The 24,426-nt window shown below is 42.3% G+C and overlaps 1 protein-coding gene and 1 long non-coding RNA gene across 3 annotated transcripts; one reads left to right on the forward strand and one right to left on the reverse strand.

The window, feature by feature from the left end:
• Nucleotides 1-278: 278 nt before the first annotated feature.
• On the reverse strand, nucleotides 279-23,773 carry LOC135102539 (uncharacterized). Of its 2 annotated transcripts, XM_064007831.1 has the most exons (7): nucleotides 23,441-23,773; nucleotides 13,984-14,611; nucleotides 13,134-13,287; nucleotides 11,468-11,632; nucleotides 5,805-5,916; nucleotides 1,466-1,685; nucleotides 279-569 (listed from the first exon to the last, which is right to left on the reverse strand). In XM_064007831.1, the coding sequence occupies exons 2-7, from the start codon at nucleotides 14,525-14,527 to the stop codon at nucleotides 514-516; spliced, it is 1,251 nt and encodes a 416-aa protein (XP_063863901.1). In that variant the 5' UTR covers nucleotides 14,528-14,611; nucleotides 23,441-23,773; the 3' UTR covers nucleotides 279-513. The 2 variants fall into 2 exon arrangements, with proteins under 2 accessions (XP_063863901.1, XP_063863893.1); XM_064007823.1 differs by lacking the exon at nucleotides 279-569 and having other exon boundaries at nucleotides 1,223-1,736; nucleotides 23,441-23,750.
• Nucleotides 11,141-20,219, forward strand: LOC135102556 (uncharacterized). The gene is made up of 4 exons (XR_010269675.1): nucleotides 11,141-11,320; nucleotides 11,494-11,623; nucleotides 11,805-11,884; nucleotides 20,086-20,219. It is a non-coding gene; the product is annotated as an uncharacterized LOC135102556 (long non-coding RNA).
• Nucleotides 23,774-24,426: the final 653 nt, after the last annotated feature.

Raw genomic sequence — 24,426 nt, forward strand, 5'->3', positions numbered from 1 at the left:
AGTAAAATCTTGATAAATCATGAAGTACAGTGTTCTGGCAGAAGGTATGACACTTGATATCAAAAGTAAGATAGACAAGAGGCAAGCCCTGACATTTCCCTTTTTGGCACATGCTGACTCGTCAGTAAATGTGAAGTCCACAAAGCAGTGATGGACTCTAAACAGGCAACACTTCCACTAAGATTCTGTATGCTTAGATGCATTGTTGTGTGACTGGCAGAACTTTGAATGTGCACTCTATATGTTGGCTCCAGAAACACATTCATATTCAGATCATTTATATGCGGTGTGATCTAATTTGGCAAACTTTGCTGTCTTTAATCTTTCCTTTAATGTACTAGACTATCACAGTCATCGAACTTAGACTGTGCTGCCAGATATTTTAATCACTTTAGTTTAAATCATAAAATGTAAAATGTGCTTACAAATTTTGTCAGAAGTATTCTTGACATCATAAAAGAGCTGCTTCTCAGATTGAATTCCTTACACCATCAGCACCACCACTCATTTTGCTTAACATATGAGCTTATCTTCAGAGCTTAAAGTCTTCAGCTTCATTTCTTTTTTACCTTAAAAAAAAAAAAAAAAAAAACACTATATCAATGATGATTGCAAACAAATGGACAATAAACACAAGCTACAAAAAGGACTGGTAACAGTCAACTTACTTATTCTCTCTCTCTCTCTCTCTCTCTCTCTGTCTCTCTCTCTCTCTCTCTCTCTCTCTCTCTCTCTCTCTCTCTCTCTCTCTCTCTCTCTCTCTCTCTCTCTCTCTCTCTCTCTCTCTCTCTCTCTCTCTCTCTCTCTCTCTCTCTCTCTCTCTCTCTCTGCAAAATATATACACTGAATGGTTTTGCAAGCTGCTTCTATTCATGTAGGATAACTTAAAGTATTGTGAGCACAATATATCCTAATGAATAAAGTTGAAGTTGCTAAGATTTTAACAGAAAAAGTAATGTTTAATCAATGGACATTAAAAAAAGAACAGTAATGTGTTTAAGGCTATCATAATTGGTATTACTGGTTCCTCATTCCCTGTCACAGTAACATGAGGATGCCTTTATTGCAAGGGTATCATTGCTCACAGTCAGAGTTTACAGCCAGAATGCTGATCAAGAGGATACAGCATGGGAATGATCTCACTGGCATAATTTCCTGCATTGTGATTAAGTTCTGTTCAGCTCTTATTTTAGCTTCTCTGTGGAAAAAAAACAACAGTAGAGGTCTCATGTACTTACACTTAAAGAGGAACTACAGGAAAGTTATAATTAAGAACATTTGACAAGAAAAGATTACATGTGACTCAAATAATACAGCATATGTTAAAAACTTCCATTACGTAAGACATCTGCATACCCAACCAAACACACACACACACACACACACACACAGCAATACTGTAAAAAAAATCTTGCTCATCACAGACAAGTCCTAGCAGCTGTCACTCAGGTTCTATAGAGTGCACCTTTCCGTGGGTCAGGGTCGAGGAGCATAGCAACCACATGTGACTCGTCAGGCTCCGTCTGGGCGTTGTCCTTTAGCCACTGCTCCACTCGATCATGGGTTTGCCTCCACTCCATCCAGTCCACTGCAGTTGTGTCCCGCTCCTCTGACTCTGGGGCTGGTATCACTATCTCAGGTCCCACACTGCGCCGCCGGCTCTGCCTCACCCGCAGCACACGCGCCTGTGTCAGGGCGAGCGACGTCACGGCGCTTGCTGAGGGAGGCTCAGGGCTCTCCAACATTTCAATGAACTGTTAGTCATGTGTTGGAAAGTACTGATGAATATTACGTAAAGAGTAAGAGAGGGAGAGGCATTGATTGTTAGTATTTACACTAGTTTATATGAGAAAAGATATCAGGAGATTTTTTGGTCTGTAACAAGGTTATCTGCTGAATTGTGTATGTACATATTACTAATAAATCTACATGGGGATTAAATAACAAAAAATACTGGCATTCCCCATCTGAAATTAGTAAGATATATATATATATATATATATATATATATATATATATCTTTTTCTTTTTCTCATTATGTAATACAGAGCATGATCTTGCAGAGTCATGCAACAACAAGATCCCATTAGGGTAAAGCAGGGGTCGGCAACCTTTTGAACATAGTGTGCCAGTTTATAATTCATGCCACTTTTTTACTACCTTGCGTGCCAAATGTTATTTTTTCAGCCCTATATGTAGCCTACGAAAATGAAAATCATAATTATACACTATGACTGAGTATGTAGTGACCATTGTAATTAAAGTAAAATGTATTTTTCTCCATATACATAACATAAATGTGACATTTTTTGTAGCATTTATTATTCTTAGTAACTAAAAATATACTTCTTTATTTTAAAATTGTACTCACATTATTAATGCGATCCTTGCCCTTGCTTCCCTTTGGCCAAAGTTGAAATTTCAGGTGAATATCTGGACACCTTGAGCTTTACACAACCCTCAGAATGATCCGTTGTAAGGTTGCTGCGATGGGGATTGAGGATGTGCTTCATGTGTGAAAATATCTGCTCGCACTGATATGTAGATCCAAATGCTGATAGCAATGCAAAAGCTACTTTCTTCATGCAACTGAATTTATCAGGCAGTGATGTCCAGGAACTTAATATGGAGGCTGCATGATCAGTCGTACTAGTTTCCAATATTTCTCGAAGATCCTTAAATTTAGCTGACCACAATGATGATGCCTGAAAGTCAATTAACTGCATTTGCAACTCCTCAGTTTCCATCCACTCAAAAAGAGATGCGTCCAACTCACTGTATCTAAACGTGTCTGGTCTGATTAAAAAGGAAAACACTGGGCCGATGTTTTGGAAATCTTTAAATCTGATTGAGAACTCAGATTTCAATTCTTGCATGTACACCTGAAGATCAGTAGTGTTGATAGGATGAGTTGCAGATAAGTTTTTCAAGTTTTTGAAGTAACGGAAAGAACCATTTTTAATATCTGATGAGTAAACTGCAAGCTTTGCAACAAATGCCTTCCAAGTATCATACAAGTCCATCACTGTTTTTCCTGCACCTTGCAAGAGAAGACTGAGGTCATTTAGATGTTTGGTGATGTCTGAGAGAAACATAAGTTTCACAATCCAGTCTCTGTCCTCCAGCTCAGGGTAGCCTTGGCCTTTTTCTGTTAAGAAAAGCTTGACTTCATCAAAGCATTCCACAAATCTCTCCAATACCTTCCCACAGCTTAGCCACCTAACACTGCTGTGCAAGGGTATATCTTTGTAAGCACTGTCCACCTCTTCAAGGAAAGCTTGAAACTGCCTGTGCGTAAGAGAAGAGTGTACAACAACAAAATTCACTACTTTTGTTACAGTAGCCATCACCTTGTTGAGATCAGAGTTCGAGATTTTGGCACATAAATTTTCTTGATGAATTATGCAGTGCAATTTCAAAATGGGGTGTCCAATTTTATCCTCAACAAGCTTGGTAAAACCCTTGTTTTTTCCTACCATAGCAGGGGCACCATCTGTTGTAACTGCAAAAATCTTTCTTATGTCAACCCCTCTCTCCTCAAAATGGTCAGTGAATGTCTTCAGTATGTCCTCCCCCTTGGTAGTGCCATACATAGGTTGAAGACAGCACAGCTCCTCGTGTATCTCTGTGTCACTGTACCTGGCAAAAACAGCCAGGCGGGGAATGTCATTTATATCCACGCTTTCATCCAGGGCCACACTGAACACAGGTGTAGTTGTTAAAGCAACAGTTTGTTGCTCACCTACATTAGCAGCCATTTCAGAAATACGTCTCTCCACGGTCCTAGCTGAGGCAGGAATATCTTTTATCCTTGAGATGATCATGTGTTTGTTTGATATGCCATCAAAAAGCACCTCAGAGCACTCTAGGAAAGCTGCTTTTATGAAATCTCCATCAGTAAAAGGCTTTCCATGCTTGGCAATACACAGAGCTAGTTTGTAACTGGCCTCAGTTGCATTGATTTTGCTAGCACTCAGATTCTTAAACACATTACTTTGTTTCTCATAGCGGGATACTGCTTTCTTAATCGCTTCAGTCTTGTCTGCACTGTCCTTGAAAGTCTTCTCGTGTTTTGTTTCAAAGTGTCTTTTAACACTAGATGTGCGGCACACGACATTTTCGCAGCAGAGACCACACACAGCACGATCATTCTGTTGAATAAATCCAAAGTCATTTGTCCATGATGACTGAAATGATCGGACATCAAGTTTGACTTTTTTCGCAGTAGCCATGGTGAGAGTAACTAGCAAGAGCGTCACTCAGGGCAGCTAAATAGTCACTGAAATAGCAGCGCTGCTTGACTGATGCGTCACCAGCGGCGGGGGCCAACGTGTCTCATACTCGTCTACATCTCGCTGTGCTCACGTACACCTCATCGTGGGTACAAAACATTTTCGTTTTAATTTAATCATTTTAATATATCAAAAGAAAGAATTATTTAGAATCATACGAAAATTTAAATCATAATTGTAAGGATGTACAATACACATTCTCTCTCTCTCTCTCTCTCTCTCTCTCTCTCTCTCTCTCTCTCTCTCTCTCTCATTATTTCGTTGCTTTACTTTTTTTTTTTTGCTCCATATCACGTGGCGTGCCATAGGCAAGCACTCTGCGTGCCAAGTCTGGCACGCGTGCCATAGGTTGCCGACCCCTGGGGTAAAGAGTTGTGGGACAGAGACTGTTTGAGGTCTCTTGGTAGCTTCTTAGTGCTGTAGCCATAGAATAAGGGCATCAAATTGTGGTGATCAAAAGGCAAGACTGAATGAACCACAAAATACTACATTGTGTTTGAAAGATTTGTAAAGACCATGTTAAGAGGGTACTTGTCATTTCTGAGTCAGAGCTTCAATTTGAGTCAGAGAACAAGAATTCTCACAGTTCAGTAGACACATCCTGTTAAATTCTTTTATCAGGAGCAACAAGTCTATGATGCATGATTTTTATGATATAAACAGAAAAAGCATATTGAATTACAGACCAGAATTTTTTTCACTGAAGTTGCTGGGTAAAATTTGCACTGCCAGTTTCAAGTAATCAATCTGTGACCACATATGTACATACTGATACACATGATGGCTGAGGATGTGAGTTGGACCTGTATTCTACTTCTTTAGATATCATTAACAATCTTGAATAATTTTTCCAGATGAGGTTGTGGGTTGGCAGCATGAGAATACAAAAAGTCTGAAGAAGGCTGGTTTGTCTAAACAAGGCAATTACATTAATGAGTGACAGAATTTTAAAAGACTTCATTCAGGTTGTCCTGCACCCTCAGTCTTTTCAGGGGAGCACAAGATACATTTTATAATGATCAGTAGTAGGATGGTGCATGCACTGCTACAGAATTCATGATAGAATGACCTTCAAAGCAGTCTAGTTTAGAAGGACTCCATCAGTTCCATAGGTCTTCCAAGGATCAAAGCTAGAGAAGGCATAGAAAACCGTTATGAAAAATTTCAATAACAGGCATAGCATAGTTGTAGAGGGCAGGGGTGAGGCAAAGGCGGAACTTGCCCAGAACCATCCAGTGTGGAGCTGTGAGCTCAGGTCTGAGACAAGAATTAAGCTTTAGAGATTGGGATTTAATGAAATAAATATGTGCATTTATAAATTTAGAGGAAAAGCACACAAACATGAAGCTTTGACACATTCCCTCTTCCCTTGTAAAAAGTTTGCACTCAGTAAAACACACACACAAACACACACAGAAATATGCATGCCTACACACACACACACACACACACACACACACACACACACACACACACACACACACACACACACACACACACACACACACACACCTTCTTTGGTTTATCAAAAGTGATGCGGAAGTCAGCTTGGTCAGCGTGCAGGACTGGCTGGCTCCAGGTGATGACATACGCATCTTCGAACATCTTCCTTCCAGGGCGCTGCCTGGTGGTGGGCAGGATGACAGATAGGACATGATTTGTGCATAAAGGAGATTTAGATAGTTTTTAAAAGCCAGTGATAATACCACATACACAGGAAGAAGCATTATGGATGCTTTAGCTTATGAACACATTTTGGTTGCCCTTTATAAACAGGAGCCATCCCTAAATATCCAAGCTTCTTCATTCTGTGGTGCCACATATGAGCACTGGCAGAAGACATAAAGGAAGGGGTCATTTCTCCGGAATGCCACAAGCCCTGACACTCAGCCATAAGCCCTGAATTATACACACTACCTGAAAATTGCTAGGTTACATAGGCTAAAGTATAAGGAGGCTGCTCATCATCCTTTACCCACCCAGTGATCAAATTCAGGATGCCTCATTTGTGATCCAAGCATGCCAGCCATTATTCTACAGCAGTGGTTCCCAAAGTGGACGGTACCGCCCCCCTGGGGGCGGTGGAAAGATCTGGGGGGGCGGTGAGGAAGAAGGGGGCGGTAGGGGGGCGGCAGTCCGAAGTCGAAGTCAGAAGTTCGAACGTTTGTTTGACGATTTGTGCACAACACGTGCAGCAGGACGAGTCAGTGGACGACGCATCAGGGTTCGGTTACTGCACACCGCTCTGGCCCAGTCAGATCCGACAGCATATGACTACAAAAGCAAAAGCTCAGGTTTGTAATTTCAAGCTTGTAATGTTCAGAATTTTATCATATAATAAAGATATCATGAAAGGACGCCAATTAAATTGGGTTTTATTTGTGAAATACACATTTGTGTTTAACCTTTCTCTTTTCAAATTGCAGCATACCAAATATCAAGAAAGAGGTGTTTGTTTCCATATGTGTCTGTGTGTGGGGGGGGGGGGTTGCTAGGAATTCACCGGGGAGTCAAGGGGGCGCCAGCCTGCAAAAGTTTGGGAACCACTGTTCTACAGGATGCCTTGGGAATATATGTGTGCACTGTAATTGTGAATGGCACTGGTCTTACATGTATTTAAGCTTTAGGTCTCTTCCTCTTCATTTATTGATTCTTCCACCTGCCTTATTATGAATTTTTTTTTTTTTTTTTTTTTTATGTAGGAAGGATACTGGCCAAGGGCAACAAAAATCTAATAAAAAAAATGACCACTGAAATGCCAGTCCCTTAAAAGATTCAAAGCAGTGGTAAAAAATTGGTGGATAAGTGTCTTGAAACCTTCCTCTTGAAGGAATTCAAGTCATAGGAAGGTGGAAATACAGAAGCAGGCAAGGAGTTCCAGAGTTTACCAGAGAAAGGGATGAATGATTGAGAATACTGGTTAACTCTTGCATTAGAGAGGTGGACAGAATAGGGGTGAGAGAAAGAAGAAAGTCTTGTGCAGCGAGGCCGCGGAAGGAGGGGAGGCATGCAGTTAGCAAGATCAGAAGAGCAGTTGGCATGAAAATAGCGGTAGAAGACAGCTAGATATGCAACATTGCGGCGGTGAGAGAGGGGCTGAAGACAGTCAGTTAGAGGAGAGGAGTTGATGAGATGAAAAGCTTTTGATTCCACCCTGTCTAGAAGAGCAGTATGAGTGGAACGCCCCCAGACATGTGAAGCATACTCCATACATGGACGGATAAGGCCCTTGTACAGAGTTAGCAGCTGGGGGGGTGAGAGAAACTGGTGGAGACGTCTCAGAACACCTAACTTCATAGAAGCTGTTTTAGCTAGAGATGAGATGTGAAGTTTCCAGTTCAGATTATAAGTAAAGGACAGACCGAGGATGTTCAGTGTAGAAGAGGGGGACAGTTGAGTGTCATTGAAGAAGAGGGGATAGTTGTCTGGAAGATTGTGTCGAGTTGATAGATGGAGGAATTGAGTTTTTGAGGCACTGAACAATACCAAGTTTGCTCTGCCCCAATCAGAAATTTTAGAAAGATCAGAAGTCAGGCGTTCTGTGGCTTCCCTGCGTGATATGTTTACCTCCTGAAGGGTTGGACGTCTATGAAAAGACGTGGAAAAGTGCAGGGTGGTATCATCAGCATAAGAGTGGATAGGACAAGAAGTTTGGTTTAGAAGATCATTAATGAATAATAAGAAGAGAGTGGGTGACAGGACAGAACCCTGAGGAACACCACTGTTAATAGATTTAGGAGAAGAACAGTGACCGTCTACCACAGCAGCAATAGAACGGTCAGAAAGGAAACTTGAGATGAAGTTACAGAGAGAAGGATAGAAACCGTAGGAGGGTAGTTTGGAAATCAAAGCTTTGTGCCAGACTCTATCAAAGGCTTTTGATATGTCCAAGGCAACAGCAAAAGTTTCACCAAAGTCTCTAAAAGAGGATGACCAAGACTCAGTAAGGAAAGTCAGAAGATCACCAGTAGAGCGGCCTTGACGGAACCCATACTGGCGATCAGATAGAAGGTTGTGAAGTGATAGATGTTTAAGAATCTTCCTGTTGACGATAGATTCAAAAACTTTAGATAAGCAGGAAATTAAAGCAATAGGACGGTAGTTTGAGGGATTAGAGCGGTCACCCTTTTTAGGAACAGGTTGAATGTAGGCAAACTTCCAGCAAGAAGGAAAGGTAGATGTTGACAGACAGAGCTTTGACTAGGCAAGGTGCAAGCACGGAGGCACAGTTTCGGAAACAATAGGAAGGACCCCATCAGGTCCATAAGCCTTCCGAGGGTTTAGGCCAGCGAGGGCATGGAAAACATCATTACGAAGAATTTTAATACGTGGCATGAAGTAGTCAGAGGGTGGAGGAGAGGGAGGAACAAGCCCAGAATCGTCCAAGGTAGAGTTTTTAGCAAAGGTTTGAGCAAAGAGTTCAGCTTTAGAAATAGATGTGATAGCAGTGGTGCCATCTGGTTGAAGAAGAGGAGGGAAAGAAGAAGAAGCAAAGTTATTGGAGATATTTTTGGCTAGATGCCAGAAATCGCGAGGGGAGTTAGTAGATCTTGAAAGGTTTTGACATTTTCTGTTAATGAAGGAGTTTTTGGCTAGTTGGAGAACAGACTTGGCATGGTTCCGGGCAGAAATATAAAGTGCGTGAGATTCTGGTGAAGGAAGGCTTAAGTACCTTTTGTGGGCCACCTGTCTATCATGTATAGCACGAGAACAGGCTGTGTTAAACCAAGGTTTAGAAGGTTTAGGACGAGAAAAAGAGTGAGGAATGTACGCCTCCATGCCAGACACTATCACCTCTGTTATGCGCTCAGCACACAAAGACGGGTCCCTGACACGGAAGCAGTAGTCATTCCAAGGAAAATCAGCAAAATACCTCCTCAGGTCCCCCCAACTAGCAGAGGCAAAACGCCAGAGGCACCTTCGCTTAGGGGGGATCCTGAGGAGGGATTGGAGTGATAGGACAAGATAAAGATATGAGATTGTGATCGGAGGAGCCCAACGGAGAAGAAAGGGTGACAGCATAAGCAGAAGGATTAGAGGTCAGGAAAAGGTCAAGAATGTTGGGCGTATCTACAAGACGGTCAGGAATACGAGTAGGGTGTTGCACCAATTGCTCTAGGTCATGGAGGATAGCAAAGTTGTAGGCTAGTTCACCAGGATGGTCAGTGAAGGGAGAGGAAAGCCAAAGCTGGTGGTGAACATTGAAGTCTCCAAGAATGGAGATCTCTGCAAAAGGGAAGAGGGTCAGAATGTGCTCCACTTTGGAAGTTAAGTAGTCAAAGAATTTCTTATAGTCAGAGGAGTTAGGAGAGAGGTATACAGCACAGATAAATTTAGTATGAGAATGACTCTGTAGTCGTAGCCAGATGGTGGAAAACTCGGAAGATTCAAGAGCGTGGGCACGAGAGCAGGTTAAGTCATTGCGCACATAAACGCAGCATCCAGCTTTGGATCGAAAATGAGGATAGAGAAAGTAGGAGGGAACAAAAAAGGGGCTACTGTCAGTTGCCTCAGACACCTGAGTTTCAGTGAGGAAAAGAAGATGAGGTTTAGAAGAGGAGAGGTGGTGTTCTACAGATTGAAAATTAGATCTTAGACCGCAAATGTTGCAGAAGTTAATGAAGAAAAAGTTGAGGGGGGTGTCAAGACACTTAGGGTCGTCGACGGAAAGGCAGTCCGACCTGGGGACATTTATGGTCCCCTCCCCAGATGGGGACTCCGAGGCTGGTGTAGGAGTCGCCATGATTTAAAAATTTTTTTTGAGTGAAGGGTGTGTGTGTTATTAGGTGCTTGTAGTTTTGTGTGGAGGAAGAGAGTTGTCTTTAGAGGGCAGGGTGTGACTACCCCCTTGTGTTGTGAGACACAAAGGGAAACGTTCAGTTTCCTATTGTTCAGTTTGCTATTACTGAGCCAAGTGAATAAATGAAGCATTTATCTATCTTGGTTAAGACACAGATTTGGGTGAGAGTGGGGCTGTGAGTGGGAGATTATTGTAAATTTGCTTTTATTTTTGTAAATATCGATAAGTTATCAACATATATCAATGAATTTTTCGGGAAAGATAGATCTTGGGCCAAAAGACAATTTATCAGATCATGAAGAGGATCTCTGGATGTGTTCGTATGCAGATCCAAATTACTTTTCACTCTTGCATATTTTTTCCACTATAAGTCTACGGAAACACGTACCATGTTTCACACAAATACAATATTTTTTGGCACAATCTGGAACCCAAGCCAGTTATAGTCAAGCAGCAACAGCAGCTGTGGCAGTGGTAGTAGTGGTAGTAGAAACAGTAGTCGCTGTATTATGTACAGTTGTAGTGTAATATAATTAGCACAAAAGCAGTGCCTCAGTAATGGCAGGACGGTGAAGGCAGTTGTATTTGGCGGTAGTGGTAAGGTAAGAATTAACCATCATTACTCTTTTATCCTGTGAAATCTCTCTCTCTCTCTCTCTCTCTCTCTCTCTCTCTCTCTCTCTCTCGTTCTTGTAATTAAATGGAAACATGATTACATCTTGTAAACTTAGTTAACAAATATTTTTCTTAGAATTATCCTGTATTCTTTTCCTCACTCAGTTTTACTGGCTTTTGGTTGGTAAGAAAATTAACTAAGGACTGTCAACGAAAAGTTCCGCTAATTATTATGTAAAAAATACAGGAGAAATACATCAATTCAGTTCCTGGAATATTCCTTCTTCGCTACTAACAAAATTAAAGGAACAACAGAGAGAGAGAGAGAGAGAGAGAGAGAGAGAGAGAGAGAGAGAGAGAGAGAGAGAGAGAGAGAGAGAGAGGTATGAAGAAGTGAGGATATTGCTTGATTAATATCTGATACACTACCAGGATAAAAAAAAAAAAATAGATAACAGTGATGAGCGTCAGTGAAAAGTCCACGGGAGCAGTTTCATTATCCGTCGCGTGATGGCAGGCTCTGTGTCGTCTGTTTGGGGGACGGTCAAGTTTTATCGATAGAAGAGTTGTTGGGAATACCTCCAGCAATACAGCCACTGCCCTTATAGTGCTTGTAAGCATACAAAAATAATTTATGGTTTCCCAGTGTTTTTGTTACTTATCCCGACAAAAATAATTAATCGTTCTTGGATGTTTTTTGTTACGCAAGCGAGTTGGTGGACATCACTCAGACCTGTGTCGTTAGAAATACTTTACTTACCTTTGGGTTTTTTTGGTGCTTTGCAGAGATGAAGGGGTCAGAGATACACTGCTGGTCTCGGCGTCTTCCCGGATGCTGATCGACCCCTGCATGTGTCCACTCCTTGGCGAGGCGCGGAGGCACAGGGACTTCATCTTCGTCGCCGCCATCGCTATGGTAAATGATCTGAGACCAAACATTTTCTATAAGAATAATTTTGATGCTCACCTTACTGCAACATACTACCATTTTTCTTCAACTAAGAAGGTGCTGCGATTTTTCTTACTATTCTACGTAAGTGTTCTTATTCCTCTAATGAACATTTGTGTACTTCACGCTAAGGATAACTTAATTGCAGGTAACTCGCTTCCTGGAAGGCAAAAAACGTGATCTAGTTGATGAATACCTACTGGAATACTAACTGAACTCAGGATAGTGGTAAGCAGCTGTTATGATGGTTGTCACTATCATCACAATGAATTGTCACTGTTTTTACTTTTTCGTAGCGAGCTCTGTTCAAAATCTGCAGCTAGGTAGATGCTATTTGGCTCGGTGCCCTTTCACACCGAAGCGCCTGTGCACTAAACTGAGGATGAAGTATTGTGTGTATGTACGCACGAATAGGTCGGGGAGGTATGAGCCCGCAATCCAGCAGCAACAGGTGACCGGCCATCTTCCCACCACGTGTGTGTGTGTTATTCACCCATGGTCGTCTGCTGGTCTCGCTACACAGCCAGCCATTCCCATACGGAAAGAGGTTTGAGTTCATAGTAACCGATATTCAGGTAAAACTGAGACCACTCACACACCACACACCGAGACAATGAAATCACAGCCTCTCGCCTTATGTACATCGCGTACTTAGTGCTTGCTGCTTGGTGAACAAGAGTCAGGGGCTACGCAGTAACAGACTCGCACATCTGTCTCTAGTCAGTATCCAGACGATATATATATATATATATATATATATATATATATATATATATATATATATATATATATATATATATATATATATATATATATATATATATATATATATATATATATATATATATATATATATATATATATATATATATATATATATATATATATATATATATACAGTAAAATCCCTCTTATCCGGCATCAACGGGACCGCCGACATGCCGGATACTTGAATAGAAGTGAAATTATGTCCACAATCACCACCCTACACTCACGCATCTTACCATAACAAAGATCAGCTGATCTGATCAGCTGCTTAAGTGTAAGCACAACACGCTTCCTCTTTTCTACAACTTTAGGCATGATGAAGGCGTCAGGCGATAAACTGCACACGGGGGACTGAGTCACTGAGTAAACACAGTGCAGTGGGCCGCGGGTAGCGAGGAGCAGTGCGCTCTGGTGGCGAGGGGACAAAGTATGCCTCGCGCGGGAATTTTAATCGATTTTATGAGTACACATCGATTTTTTATTGATTTTAAGGCTCGGGAAAAAATGTGCCGGATATTTGAAGCTGCCGGATGAGAGGGATTTTACTGTATATATAAAATACAAGAAACAATTTTGGCACAGGGATATTTTTACGGAAATTTTTAATCATCATTTGCACTCACCCCTTACACACACACACACACACACACACACACACACACACACACACATACACACATACATACACGACAATCACAACGTGACTTACAGTTTGTTAACATTTTGATTCGGCGCCGGGGTAGGGGACGGAGGCTTCTCTTGCTCCCCCACTGAGCCAAGCATCACCACACTTCCCTCGGGTGAGGCGCCGCGCACTGCCTTCACCGCGTGCTGGTAGGCACCCGAACAGCCGGTCATCGCAGCTGTTCACAAGAAAAAAAGAAAAAAAAAGTACATTAACACAGTTTGCTGTAGCATAGCGAAAAGTACCCTTCATATTTTGTTGCCATGTTAAGCGGAAAACTGAACATACTAACTAATAGGAAACGAAGGCTACTATTTTTTTTACTGTTTACTTAGAACAAGTTTGGTATTCTCGTTTTATTGCCACGACGCATTACTTGTCATGTCTCATTCGTGCCGTGGCACTATTACTTATGTGAGTTTGGTAAGGGAGTCAAACCTACCTACTTGCCTAGGCTAGACACGCATGCACACAAACACGCACGTGTTCTTTTTTTTGTTTATTTATTTATTTTTTTTTTATCTCTCTAACCTCGTAACAAACCCAAGACACGAAACTTTTTTTTTTCTTGGATCACTTTTGGTTAAATTAGGTGTTTGGGTTGCGCCTCCAGCCAGACAGGCGAGTCTGGGTCTGTTATTTTTATCCTGTAAGCCCCAGCGATTATCCCCCACGAGCAACCTGCTGCTGTTGCTGTTGCTGACCTTGACATTTTAAGTTTTCTTGCATGAGGAAATTACAGAGTAATGTGTACAAAGAATGTGTGATACTAAAAGTGAAAACATGTTCAAAGCAAAATTGCCTCAGCGATAAGCGACCACGGGAGAAAGATAAAAGGTGGACAGGGATGGATTCGTTGTTGGCGCGCACTCACCGCGGCGAGGCTTGGACGGTGCAGGGAGAGAACTGTCCTCGTCGGGGCCTTGGACGCTTTTACTGGTTGCCTTGTGTCCCTGCAGACTTGTCTTGTCGGACTTGGCACCGGGTCGGCCTTTCTCTGTAGCTGCTCCTCGAGGTTTTGTCTGATCAAGACCAGATCCAGGTTTGGGTCTGCGCGGTTTGATGCCAGGTTTGCTTTTCTCCTTCGCTGCCTTCACCTCTGTCTCCGCTTTGCTGTGCGCACTGACCTTCACGTCGGAAACCCGTGAAGAATTTTGTGTTTGTTCTCCAACTTTAAGTTTCTCACCCCGCTGACCCATCACCTGACTCTGGGCGGTTTTTACGATGTCGCTGACGCTGGAGGGATCGCTTCGTACGGCGTCAGCAGGTTTGTTCTTCTCATGTTTTGCGGCGCGGCCAGAGTCGCCCCAGCAGTCTGGGTCTGGGGGCGGGTGATGGCGGGGGCTGGGCGGGACGTAAAGGTCGACGCTGCACTGTAGTAGATCTGTCACAGAGCCGCGCCTGGAGCCCTCACTCATGTCTGCCGTGGCTTCTAGGCATCCAGCCCTTCACCGTGCTTTACGCCCATCGATAACGAGCTGCTTCATCACCCCTCAGCACACCTGCAGGAAGAGAGTGAAATTAATTAAAGACATATTTCACTCCACAACGGTAGTTAAGTGTAATTACTGTGGATGCAGAGGCTCCAGTCAATAATTCTGGCGGTGGAGGATAATCCCCAGTGATCCGCACGACACTCACGAACCCTCCGGAGAGAGAGAGAGAGAGAGAGAGAGAGAGAGAGAGAGAGAGAGAGAGAGAGAGAGAGAGAGAGAGAGAGAGAGAGAGAGAGAGAGAGAGAGAGAGAGAGAGAGAGAGAGAGAGAGAGAGAGACCACAGCCAAATAATCCACTGACAAACAAACAAAACAAAAAAAAATACAAAGAAAAATTCCTGTTATTACTCTTGAAAAAAAAAAAAAAAATAGCTGACAGAAAAAAGAAAAGAATCAGCACGCGATGACAATAATAAAAGCCCCATGGCGAGGCGGTGCGGCGGTCGGGGAACTATTAAGCGTCCTTGTGTTTTGAAGGATGGACTCAAGGGGAATTAGTACCTTAAGTCTGCGTGGCGGCGTATCACCCAAGCCTTTCCATATTATGTACTGAATGTATGTGTATTTTTTTCTTTGCTCATAACTTTTACTTTTGATAGTCTTAATATTGTGTATATTTCGTTATTTTTCAGCATGACTTATTGACCACTCTGTACTTTATTCCTCTGTATTTTATTCCTACATTTGACCTCGTTGCTGTGAAAACCTGAGACTGACAGACCTAGACAAACAGAGCAGCATTATTAATAACACAGAGTAACCAATAAACCATACCTTGAATTATAGCGAACACTCGGACTAAGATATATAAAGTCACTCGCAGAGACAGTCCTTGTGGTATATAAAGAATACATGAAGAATTAAGTGCAGTAGCGGGAAGGAGGTAGACGGAAGCAAGCAGGGAGACAGAAAGAGATGAGGAAGTGAGAGGGAAGGTGTAAGATGGGGCAAGAGAGGTGGGAGGAAGATCAGGGAAAAGAGGTGGGTGAGTGACCTTCTTGTAGAAACCCCTGACCCTTGATGGTTCCTCGATCAGTCATAATCATCCGACAATGAAGGGCGAGGACAGGTGAGATCGATTCAAAAATTACGTCAATTTGCTTTCTTTTATACAAGACCACAAGAACCAGAGTAAGAATAATGGACAGTACGTTCTATTTTTGTAGTCAGTGCAACACAGCGTCAAAACACTATTTCATCATTTGTACTCATGTGGAAGTCCAAACTTCATCAATAATTGTTATTTTTTTCGTTATCCGTCATATTTGTCTGCGTAATTTTACGAAATTACGGCGATTCTGTACACGGATCGAACCATAATGGTCCTGGTGTGTATTTGTAGCCAGAAAAATCGGGAAATGTCAGTAATTAAGATCAGTAAATAACACTTTTGCATGGTGCTAACCGAAAGTTGCAGCAAGGAGTGACGTAACACCTGATGAGTGACTTGATCCACAAAGTTTTTCCCTGTAAGAGCCGCTCCCGTTGTTTGGTGGACAAGAAAGTAATCTTGGGATGACGAATCATCGTAGCTAAAGACAACGAATTACGTGTTTGTTTTCTACTCCGTGCCGCAAAATAAACACAACCAGCCATTTCCAGGTTAATCGGATAGTGTATCACGAACTTTGTCCAATATTAGAGGATTACACTGACGCGGCGGCGAGACTGAGACTGCCGCGGGAAGGCTGCTTAGAGAAGATGTGGTGGCCTTTATCCGGACACAAGGGCATGACGCCTGGTGGACTCCATGACTGAGGAGTGACTAGGGCAGTGCGAATGATGAAAGAACAACAGCATAAGGAACAAAACACAACAGCGGCAGAAACGACTCCAAGACAGAGAGTGCATGTCTCCACCACCGCCACACAGGGACATGAATAATTATTGTGGCAAACCCTTCCTGTAGATTGATTTCTAACGTAGCAAGCATATGCTGCGGGGAATCTTTCGGAGCTTGGGAAAACATACAGTTTGTATCGACATGCATATCCCGATCCGCCACAAGATTTTATTAATATCTAGTAGTCTTCAAGAGAGAGGTTTCAAGACACTTATCCTTCAATTTTCGATGATTCTTTTAACGTCTCTTTTGGGACTGGCGCCTAAGTGAGATTTTCATTTTTTTCCGGTTTTGTTTCCCTTGACCCTCTTATGTAAAACAAAACAAAAAAGTATTCTATTAAAATCCAATGACAAGTTTCCTTATTTACCTATTTATTAATTTTTTTACATATCTAGCGAACAGGCAAAGACAGACAAATATGGATGAATACATAAAAACAACAGCAACATTAATTATACCCACCACCACCACCATCGCCGCCGCAGAGCATTACTTCCGCTACCTGTCTTCAGTCACCACGCTGTGCATACCTCATCAACTTTTTACGCCTCATACCAGAAGGGACCACTGGCAAAGTGCGCGTGGAGTGGACTCAGCGAGGCCGGAGTGGCGTGGTGTGCAGGCTGGTGTCTGGCCGGCACGAGGGAGGCGGGGAAACGTGCTCGCCACCACCACCTTCACCACCACCACCACTACCACCTTCCCCTTTACCGCCACCACCGCCATCACCGCCACCACACGCCGCTGCTTCCCAAACGTGACCAGAATATTGACCAGTGGGAAAATTCGGTCAAGGTTGGATTATACGACCAGTTAAGTTTTTTTCTTTTTTTTTTCGTAGATAACTTTCTTGGGTGTAATTATCAACCGGGAATGAATCTATAAAGTGTAAAAATTATATCATGGTCGTTGAAGAGTAATATTCTCTTACCAGCATTTAGCCGCGGTGTGGAATTTTTCTTGTGAGCATGAAATTAACTCGAATATTCTTTGCGAGGTGTGTTTCCTGTTATTCAGAGCCGCCCCTTCCCTGCCCTCCGCTCCCCCACCACACACACACACACACACACACACACACACACACACACACACACACACACACACACACACACACACACACACACACACACACACACACACACACACACACACACACACACAAACACACACACACACACACACACATGCAGTATCCAGAAACCTTCCGCCGCCTTCGTAAGCTTAATTGTATGGTCATTATTCACTCCGAAATCTGGATTTTTTATGTCTCAGATAAAGCAAGATCTAAATTGCTGAGTCTTATCTACAAACTGACTCCATTCCTACCTACGTGACTGAATCAAGCCACACACTTTGGCGCTGCAAGTTTCGCAAGCTGCCTCACCACCCAAAGTCGAAACTCTGGCACAGGCACGTGTTGATACGCCACGCGAGGCTGATCCGAGAAACCCTCAATTTCTTGTGAGCGTAAGTAAATTTACAACTCGCTGTAGCGTGTTAAGAAACTCTGAGAAATTTATCTAAAGGTCAGCCATGAGAGGGAGCAGCCAGGGACTGAACTCTTTATTCAACACGCCGGACTCTTTACCAGTCGAGTCATAAGTGATAACCAAGGTCTAATAGGATAGCAATGTGGGTTTTAGATGTCTATCAGCGTCAATGTTTAAATTTCCATTGGCTTAGCTATTTTCAACGCCTGTTTGAAAGGATGATTAGATAGTGATTGCAAAAGAAATTAAAGATAACAAGGAAAACATGTGAAGAGAACATGTACTTAGTGGGGTATAAAGAAGCTATCATTAGAATATTATAAGACCTTCAGAACGCAAATGTTTGTCCTCTAAGTATGAGCAGCATAACAGGGGATGATTTTTATGATGGGTATTAAAAATTATAATATCGCTGGCAATGCTGCTTATACTTAGTACTTGCAGGATAAACATTTAACTCTTGAGGGGTTATGTCTTATGATGAAAGTGGTTTCGTCATGCTCGAAGTATACACATTTTCTGTTTAAAAGAATATACTTTATCTTTAGTATTGTCTTGTATTTTTTATTATGATTGTTGTGTGATTCCCTCTGAAAATATGGAGGGTTGAGAATAGCTAAGACATCCCTCTGTCCATGAAACATTGAAACTTAGAGCTAATAAAAATTTACAACCCTTAGTGTCCTCCGCTGTGAATAGACCGATTGGGTGTAGGTCGGCCTTGATGGTACTTCTTCTTCTTCTTTTTCTTCTTCTTCTTCTTCTTCTTCTTCTTCTTTCACGGTGTTATCTATTTAGCCAGATTAATTCTCCGGTTATATGGTGTCGCAGTTCACGCACGCACGCAGGAGTCCCAGCCTGTGTTTACCTGGCGTGCCTTAGGAAGCACTAATTGACAGGGATATCACACCTGAATCGTGTTTTTGTCGGTTAACGATTATGCCTCGTTTACGATGATCCGCTATCGTGCGTGTGTGTGGGAGGAGGAGGAGGAGGAGGAGGAGGAGGAGAAGAAGAAGAAGAAGAAGAAGAAGAAGAAGAAGAAGAAGAAGAAGAAGAAGAAGAAAAAAAAAAAAAACTACAGTTCATACAGTGAGAAAGAATATGGAGAGAACGAGCAGTCAGAGGAAGGAAAAAGAGACCCACGATCACGGAACCGAAAAAAAGACGCAAAGGAAGAATATTAGGAGGAATCACAAGGTACAGAAGGAGGTGGAGAATGAAGAGTGGAAATGAAAAAAAAAGGAATAAGAGGAAGAAATTAAATTGAAGAAGAACGTGGATGAGAGAAAATAAGAAAATTAAAACGAAGGAAGATGTTTTGGAGGGAAATACATAGTTAGTTGAAAAAATATTGGCCATTAATGAAGTCTAAGTCCCCTTTTGTGCAGCTCTCCTCCACTTCCATGAAAGCACAACAAAAAAAAGGGAAAAGGTTCGTCGCCACAAATGACACACCTGTTGACACGGAGCGGCGAAAACACCTTACATAATGAAAAAAAAACATATATATATATATTGAATTTCAAACGATAAGGAAAGAAAAATATGAAGGAAAGGAAACTTTTGCATCATAAGAAACTAATTAACTATTAAATGACTAACCAACAATACTATGGTTACTAATAAAAAAACCTATGAGGATGAAATAAGATACAATGAAATAAAATTAGATAAAGAAAAAGAAAAAAAAAAAATCAGGGCGTGCAACAATAGTGCTCGTGCCAAGAAGTACAGAGACACACAAATACTCGCACGATGAAGAACAGCAGACAATAACGGGTATGCGTGTTATAGTGTAGCATTACTGGCATTGAACGAATGAATGCAGGTTATGAATTCACACCAACTAGAATGTACATGTGTAGCTTCTTCAGTTTAACTATTCAGCCAGAAAATACAACACTACATAAAATACCTTGCAGGAAAATGACAGAAACTGCATAGCCGAGTAATGTACGTATTAGCAGAACTCATAACACAACTGGGGAAGGAAAATCGATCCTCGTGTTATAAGTGTCTTGGTTTTTATGAGCACTCCTTCACATCATTCATCATTCTCGCACTGGTCTCCACTTCGAATAACCTCACAGTTCAACATCCTGCAGACTTGTGTCACTCTTTCAGGCGCTCTTCTCTTCGCAGGAATAACAAATGTGGCGGACGTGGTACTGCATGATAATGAGTCTGCCTGCCTGCTGGAGGGACCCACTCTACTAATGTGATGGGATGGAAAAGCGAGAAGGTTCTCCCCCTCTTTCCACCAGACGAAAGAACAGGTATGAAATACACTAGACACTTAGAAAGAACAAGCAGCAGCAGACTTGTTGGACCTTAGTAGCCTTGTAGTGGTAAACTATACTATCTAATTTAAAGTAAGAAACGTGTGATAGTAAAGACGAAGACTATTTCCTCACACATTGTCCCCTTCACTCGTGGATAGGAGGGACGAAGAGGAGGAGGATGAGGAGGAGGAAGAGGAGGAGGAGGAGGAGGAGGAGGAGGAGAAAGCGGAGAAAGAATAGGGGAAGGAGGGAAAAAGGAACTTAGGTCACGAAAGACTGAGGAAGAGAGTGGGAGGAAGAGGAGGAGGAGGAGGAAATATAGAAAAATCGCGTGTGTCCTTTTTTTCCTCTAATTTCTTGAGCGAAGTGGCGGGAGCGAGAAGAAGAGGGGAAGGGATGAGGAAGGGAAGGGAAGAAAAGGCGAGGAGAGAAAGGTCAAGGGTCTCTCTCTCTCTCTCTCTCTCTCTCTCTCTCTCTCTCTCTCTCTCTCTCTCTCTCTCTCTCTCTCTCTCTCTCTCTCTCTCTCTCTCTCTCTCTCTCTCTCTCTCTCTCTCTCTCTCTCTCTCTCTCTCTCTCGTTGCAATCTCTTATTCATTATCCTTCAAGTTGGTAACATTCTTTTTCGCATTATCTTCCTCTTTTTTTCTCTCTATTCAATTATTCTCTACACTTATTTCGTCTTGACCTCATTTCTTTTATCTTTTACCTTATGCTTCTTTTACTTATTTTATGCTATATTTCTATTTGTCGCTTGGACTTTATTTATTTTTCATGTTGGTCTTTGTTTTAATTTTTTCTTTTTTTTTCACTCAAACCTTTTTTTTTCTTTTTTTAATTTCAATGTTAGTTTTATCTTTCCCGTACGTATTTTCATTCTCTCTCTCTCTCTCTCTCTCTCTCTCTCTCTCTCTCTCTCTCTCTCTCTCTCTCTCTCTCTCTCTCTCTCTCTCTCTCTCTCTCTCTCTCTCTCTCTCTCTCCCTTATTATTTTTGTTTTCGTTTTTTTCCTCTTGGTATCGTTTTCTTTTTTTTTTTTACACGGCTTTACTTTTGCATACTTAGATTACCTTCCTTTGTTACTGATACACACGCTTTTTTGTAAACCTCTTCCCACTTTTTTGCTAATTTACATTTATTTTTCCTTCCCTTCCTGTGACTTGTCTCCCTCGGTGCGTCCTTCTCTCTCTCTCTCTCTCTCTCTCTCTCTCTCTCTCTCTCTCTCTCTCTCTCTCTCTCTCTCTCTCTCTCTCTCTCTCTCTCTCTCTCTCTCTCTCTCTCTCTCTCCATCCTTCCTTCCTTCCTTCCTCGCTCACCCTCCCTTCCTCCCTCCCTCCTTCCATCTCTCTTCCCTCCCTCTCTCCTTCGTCCCTCCTTCCCTCCCTTCCTCCCTCCTTCCCCCGATCAATAAGAGCGACCCAGTGATTTGCTTTCTGTATCAAGTTGGGGGAAGAAGGTGCTTCTCTCCCGCCTTCCTTACTTCCCCCGTATTATTGTTCCTTACACACACACACACACACACACACACACACACACACACACACACACACACACACACACACACACACACACACACACACACACACACACACACACACACACACACACACACACACACAGCACGTAATCATTAAAATGTCACTCTTTTGTCGTTCTCGTGTGTATAATATATATGTATTTTTTTTTTCTATTTGTTATTCTATACTTCTCCACTTCAGTCTCTCCTTCAACTTTTTTATCGTATTTCCAAGGGTGTTCCTGCGTCTCGGCGCCAGGGGAAGGCCAGGTGAAGGGCAGGAGTGGGAGAGGAACAAATTTGCGAGATTGTTTTAGTTTTGCGAGTTCCTTTACGTTTTTATTATTTTTTTCTGCCACTCTTTGTTTAAGTGAAACGCGATGGTTTTATGCGTTTCGTTCTTTTCAAATTTCGCTACTCTTGTCAATGGGGTTTACTGGATTTTCTCCGTAAGCAGTGAAAAAGAAAAAAAAAAAAATAAGGGCTGCAAAAAATAGGAGGAGACACTCAGCCAGCACACGCCATCAACGCCATTGCCAGTGATATGCAACATGGCAAACAATGTATACACTTATATGAAATGTGGCATATAGTTTTTGTAGAGCATGACAAACCTCCGTATATTTGTGTGAAATGTGGCAAATATGCTCCCTAGGCTTATCTGAAATTTGGTAACGTTTCCGTAGACTTGGATGAAACATAACTTCTTTTTTTTTCCGTATCCGTATATGAAACGATGCACATTCTTTCTGTAAACATAAGTCGAGTGCAAGTCTGGGAGAGCCCAAAAGTGAATAAATAAAATGCTGGTTCTACATACATATCTGGCCACCTCGAAATTTAATCAGTGTCTCTTCGCTCAAAGTTTCATAGACCGATAACAGACAGACGAGGCAAACTTGTGTGAATAATGATGATAAAACTATAATAATGATAGTAATGATAGTAATAATAATAATAACAGCAGCAGCAGCAGCAGCAGCGATAGCAGCAATAGCAACATCAACAACAACAACAACAACAACAACAACAACAACAACAACAACAACAACAACAACAACAATAAGAAATTCTGCTAAACGCAAATCTGAAAAAAAAAAAAAAAAACATGAATTAAAAGTTAAGAAGTAATCAAGTTCATTTAGCTGGCGAGGTCCCATCATGCTCGTGTGCTGCAAAGGTGTAAGAAATAGGGAAGAGTAGACCATTCCAGAGGTTAGAGGCGATTATGATGAGAAAATGAATGGAGTGCGGCGCGTTGTAAGCCTTGCTAAACGGGGTCGTGCGAGGGGGAAAGGGTCGAGTAAGGATATCGTTTGTAAGTTTAGATGAGCACTGGCCTTGAAAGTGGTGGAAGATAGCGAGAGATGCGACGCCGCAGTGGAGTGTGAGAAATTGAAAATAGTTACAGGAGGGGAAGCGTTTGTGTGTGTGTGTGTGTGTGTGTGTATTGAAGTGCTGAAGAAATAAACTGTAGGAGAATAATAGTTGCAGGTCAAAAATAGCAATGTTTCAGTAGACGTTCTGGCGAGGCGGGAAGGGAGCGAGAGAAAAGGAAAGAGAGAGAGAGAGAGAGAGAGAGAGAGAGAGAGAGAGAGAGAGAGAGAGAGAGAGAGAGAGAGAGAGAGAGAGAGAGAGAGGACACGTGATTTTCTCGTGACTGTAATGAGGCAGTGACTTACTAATCCAATTAAACGCGTTACCTTCATGCCGAACACGCCGGTAAGCCCCGGATCCTGCAGCTTAAGCGGGACAAGCCAACCTGGTCGCGTGGAGATGATGATGGTGGTGGTGGTGGTGGTGGTGCCGCCGAGGCGTGGGTAAGGAGGTGCTCTCAGAAGACTGGCGGTGCGAGGAGTGCCGTCTCTCGTGCGTCCTCCCGCCAGCCACCTGACGCGACCCCGACTCCCGCGCCCCGCCCACCAACGCTGGCTGCGGCACCCACGCTTCATAATGAACCGAATGGACTAAGATTTTTCAATACTCTTATTTCAACATGAATTGCTCATCAAATCGTGTGCAATGCAAAGCTTTTAAATAATAATATCCATTCACGCAGTTTCAGATTCTTGAACGTTCACTCGGCATCACGTTGGTCTGCCACTAGTAAACAGTAAATAGCCTGAATGATCAAGTCATTGGCAGAGGGCAACCTTTATACTTTGAAATGCTTCACGGGGCATCATCATAGCTGAGTAAACGTGTATTTTGCATCTTCAAATTACAAACAACAGCATCTGCATCAATACGATTATGACAAAGGATTTTAAGTCCCCCAGCAAGTAAATCATTCATAATCAGAAGTCTGATTTGAAATTTAACTTGTGAGTATGACGCTCAAGAATGAACAGATTAGAATGAATGTGAAGTTTAAAACGAATTAGCCTAATGTGATGTGTATTGCGGCAACATTAGTGCGAATCCTTGTGACAGGTCTTGTTGCAATGAACAAAACAAAAGCATGACAAGGACCATGAATAGCAAAATCATGTAGTTGTCCTGATTTAGCATGTGAGTATACTGATTGATGTTGTTGGCGATGAGTTTTGGTGGTGACGTTATGCTGTTACAATTGCACTGCGTGCAGAGCTGTGGCGGTTTCAGAGTATCTTAGGTGCTGCTTACCTTCCTTCGTCAGGCATTGCGTTCCTCAAATGTTTGTTGTCGCTTTCCTTTTGCGTACCAAGCA

This window comes from Scylla paramamosain, chromosome 1, assembly GCF_035594125.1.
Source record: "Scylla paramamosain isolate STU-SP2022 chromosome 1, ASM3559412v1, whole genome shotgun sequence".
NCBI classification, from domain to species: domain Eukaryota; kingdom Metazoa; phylum Arthropoda; class Malacostraca; order Decapoda; family Portunidae; genus Scylla; species Scylla paramamosain.

Bases quoted from the DNA above. Each gene is read 5' to 3' on its own strand.
- LOC135102539 (XM_064007823.1), bottom strand. From the start codon at position 14,527: ATGAGTGAGGGCTCCAGGCGCGGCTCTGTGACAGATCTACTACAGTGC. The intron at 13,288-13,983 runs GTGAGTGCGCGC...TCTTGTGAACAG, and splicing joins ACCGTCCAAGCCTCGCCGCG to CTGCGATGACCGGCTGTTCG. The intron at 11,633-13,133 runs GTAAGTCACGTT...GTTTGGTCTCAG, and splicing joins AATCAAAATGTTAACAAACT to ATCATTTACCATAGCGATGG.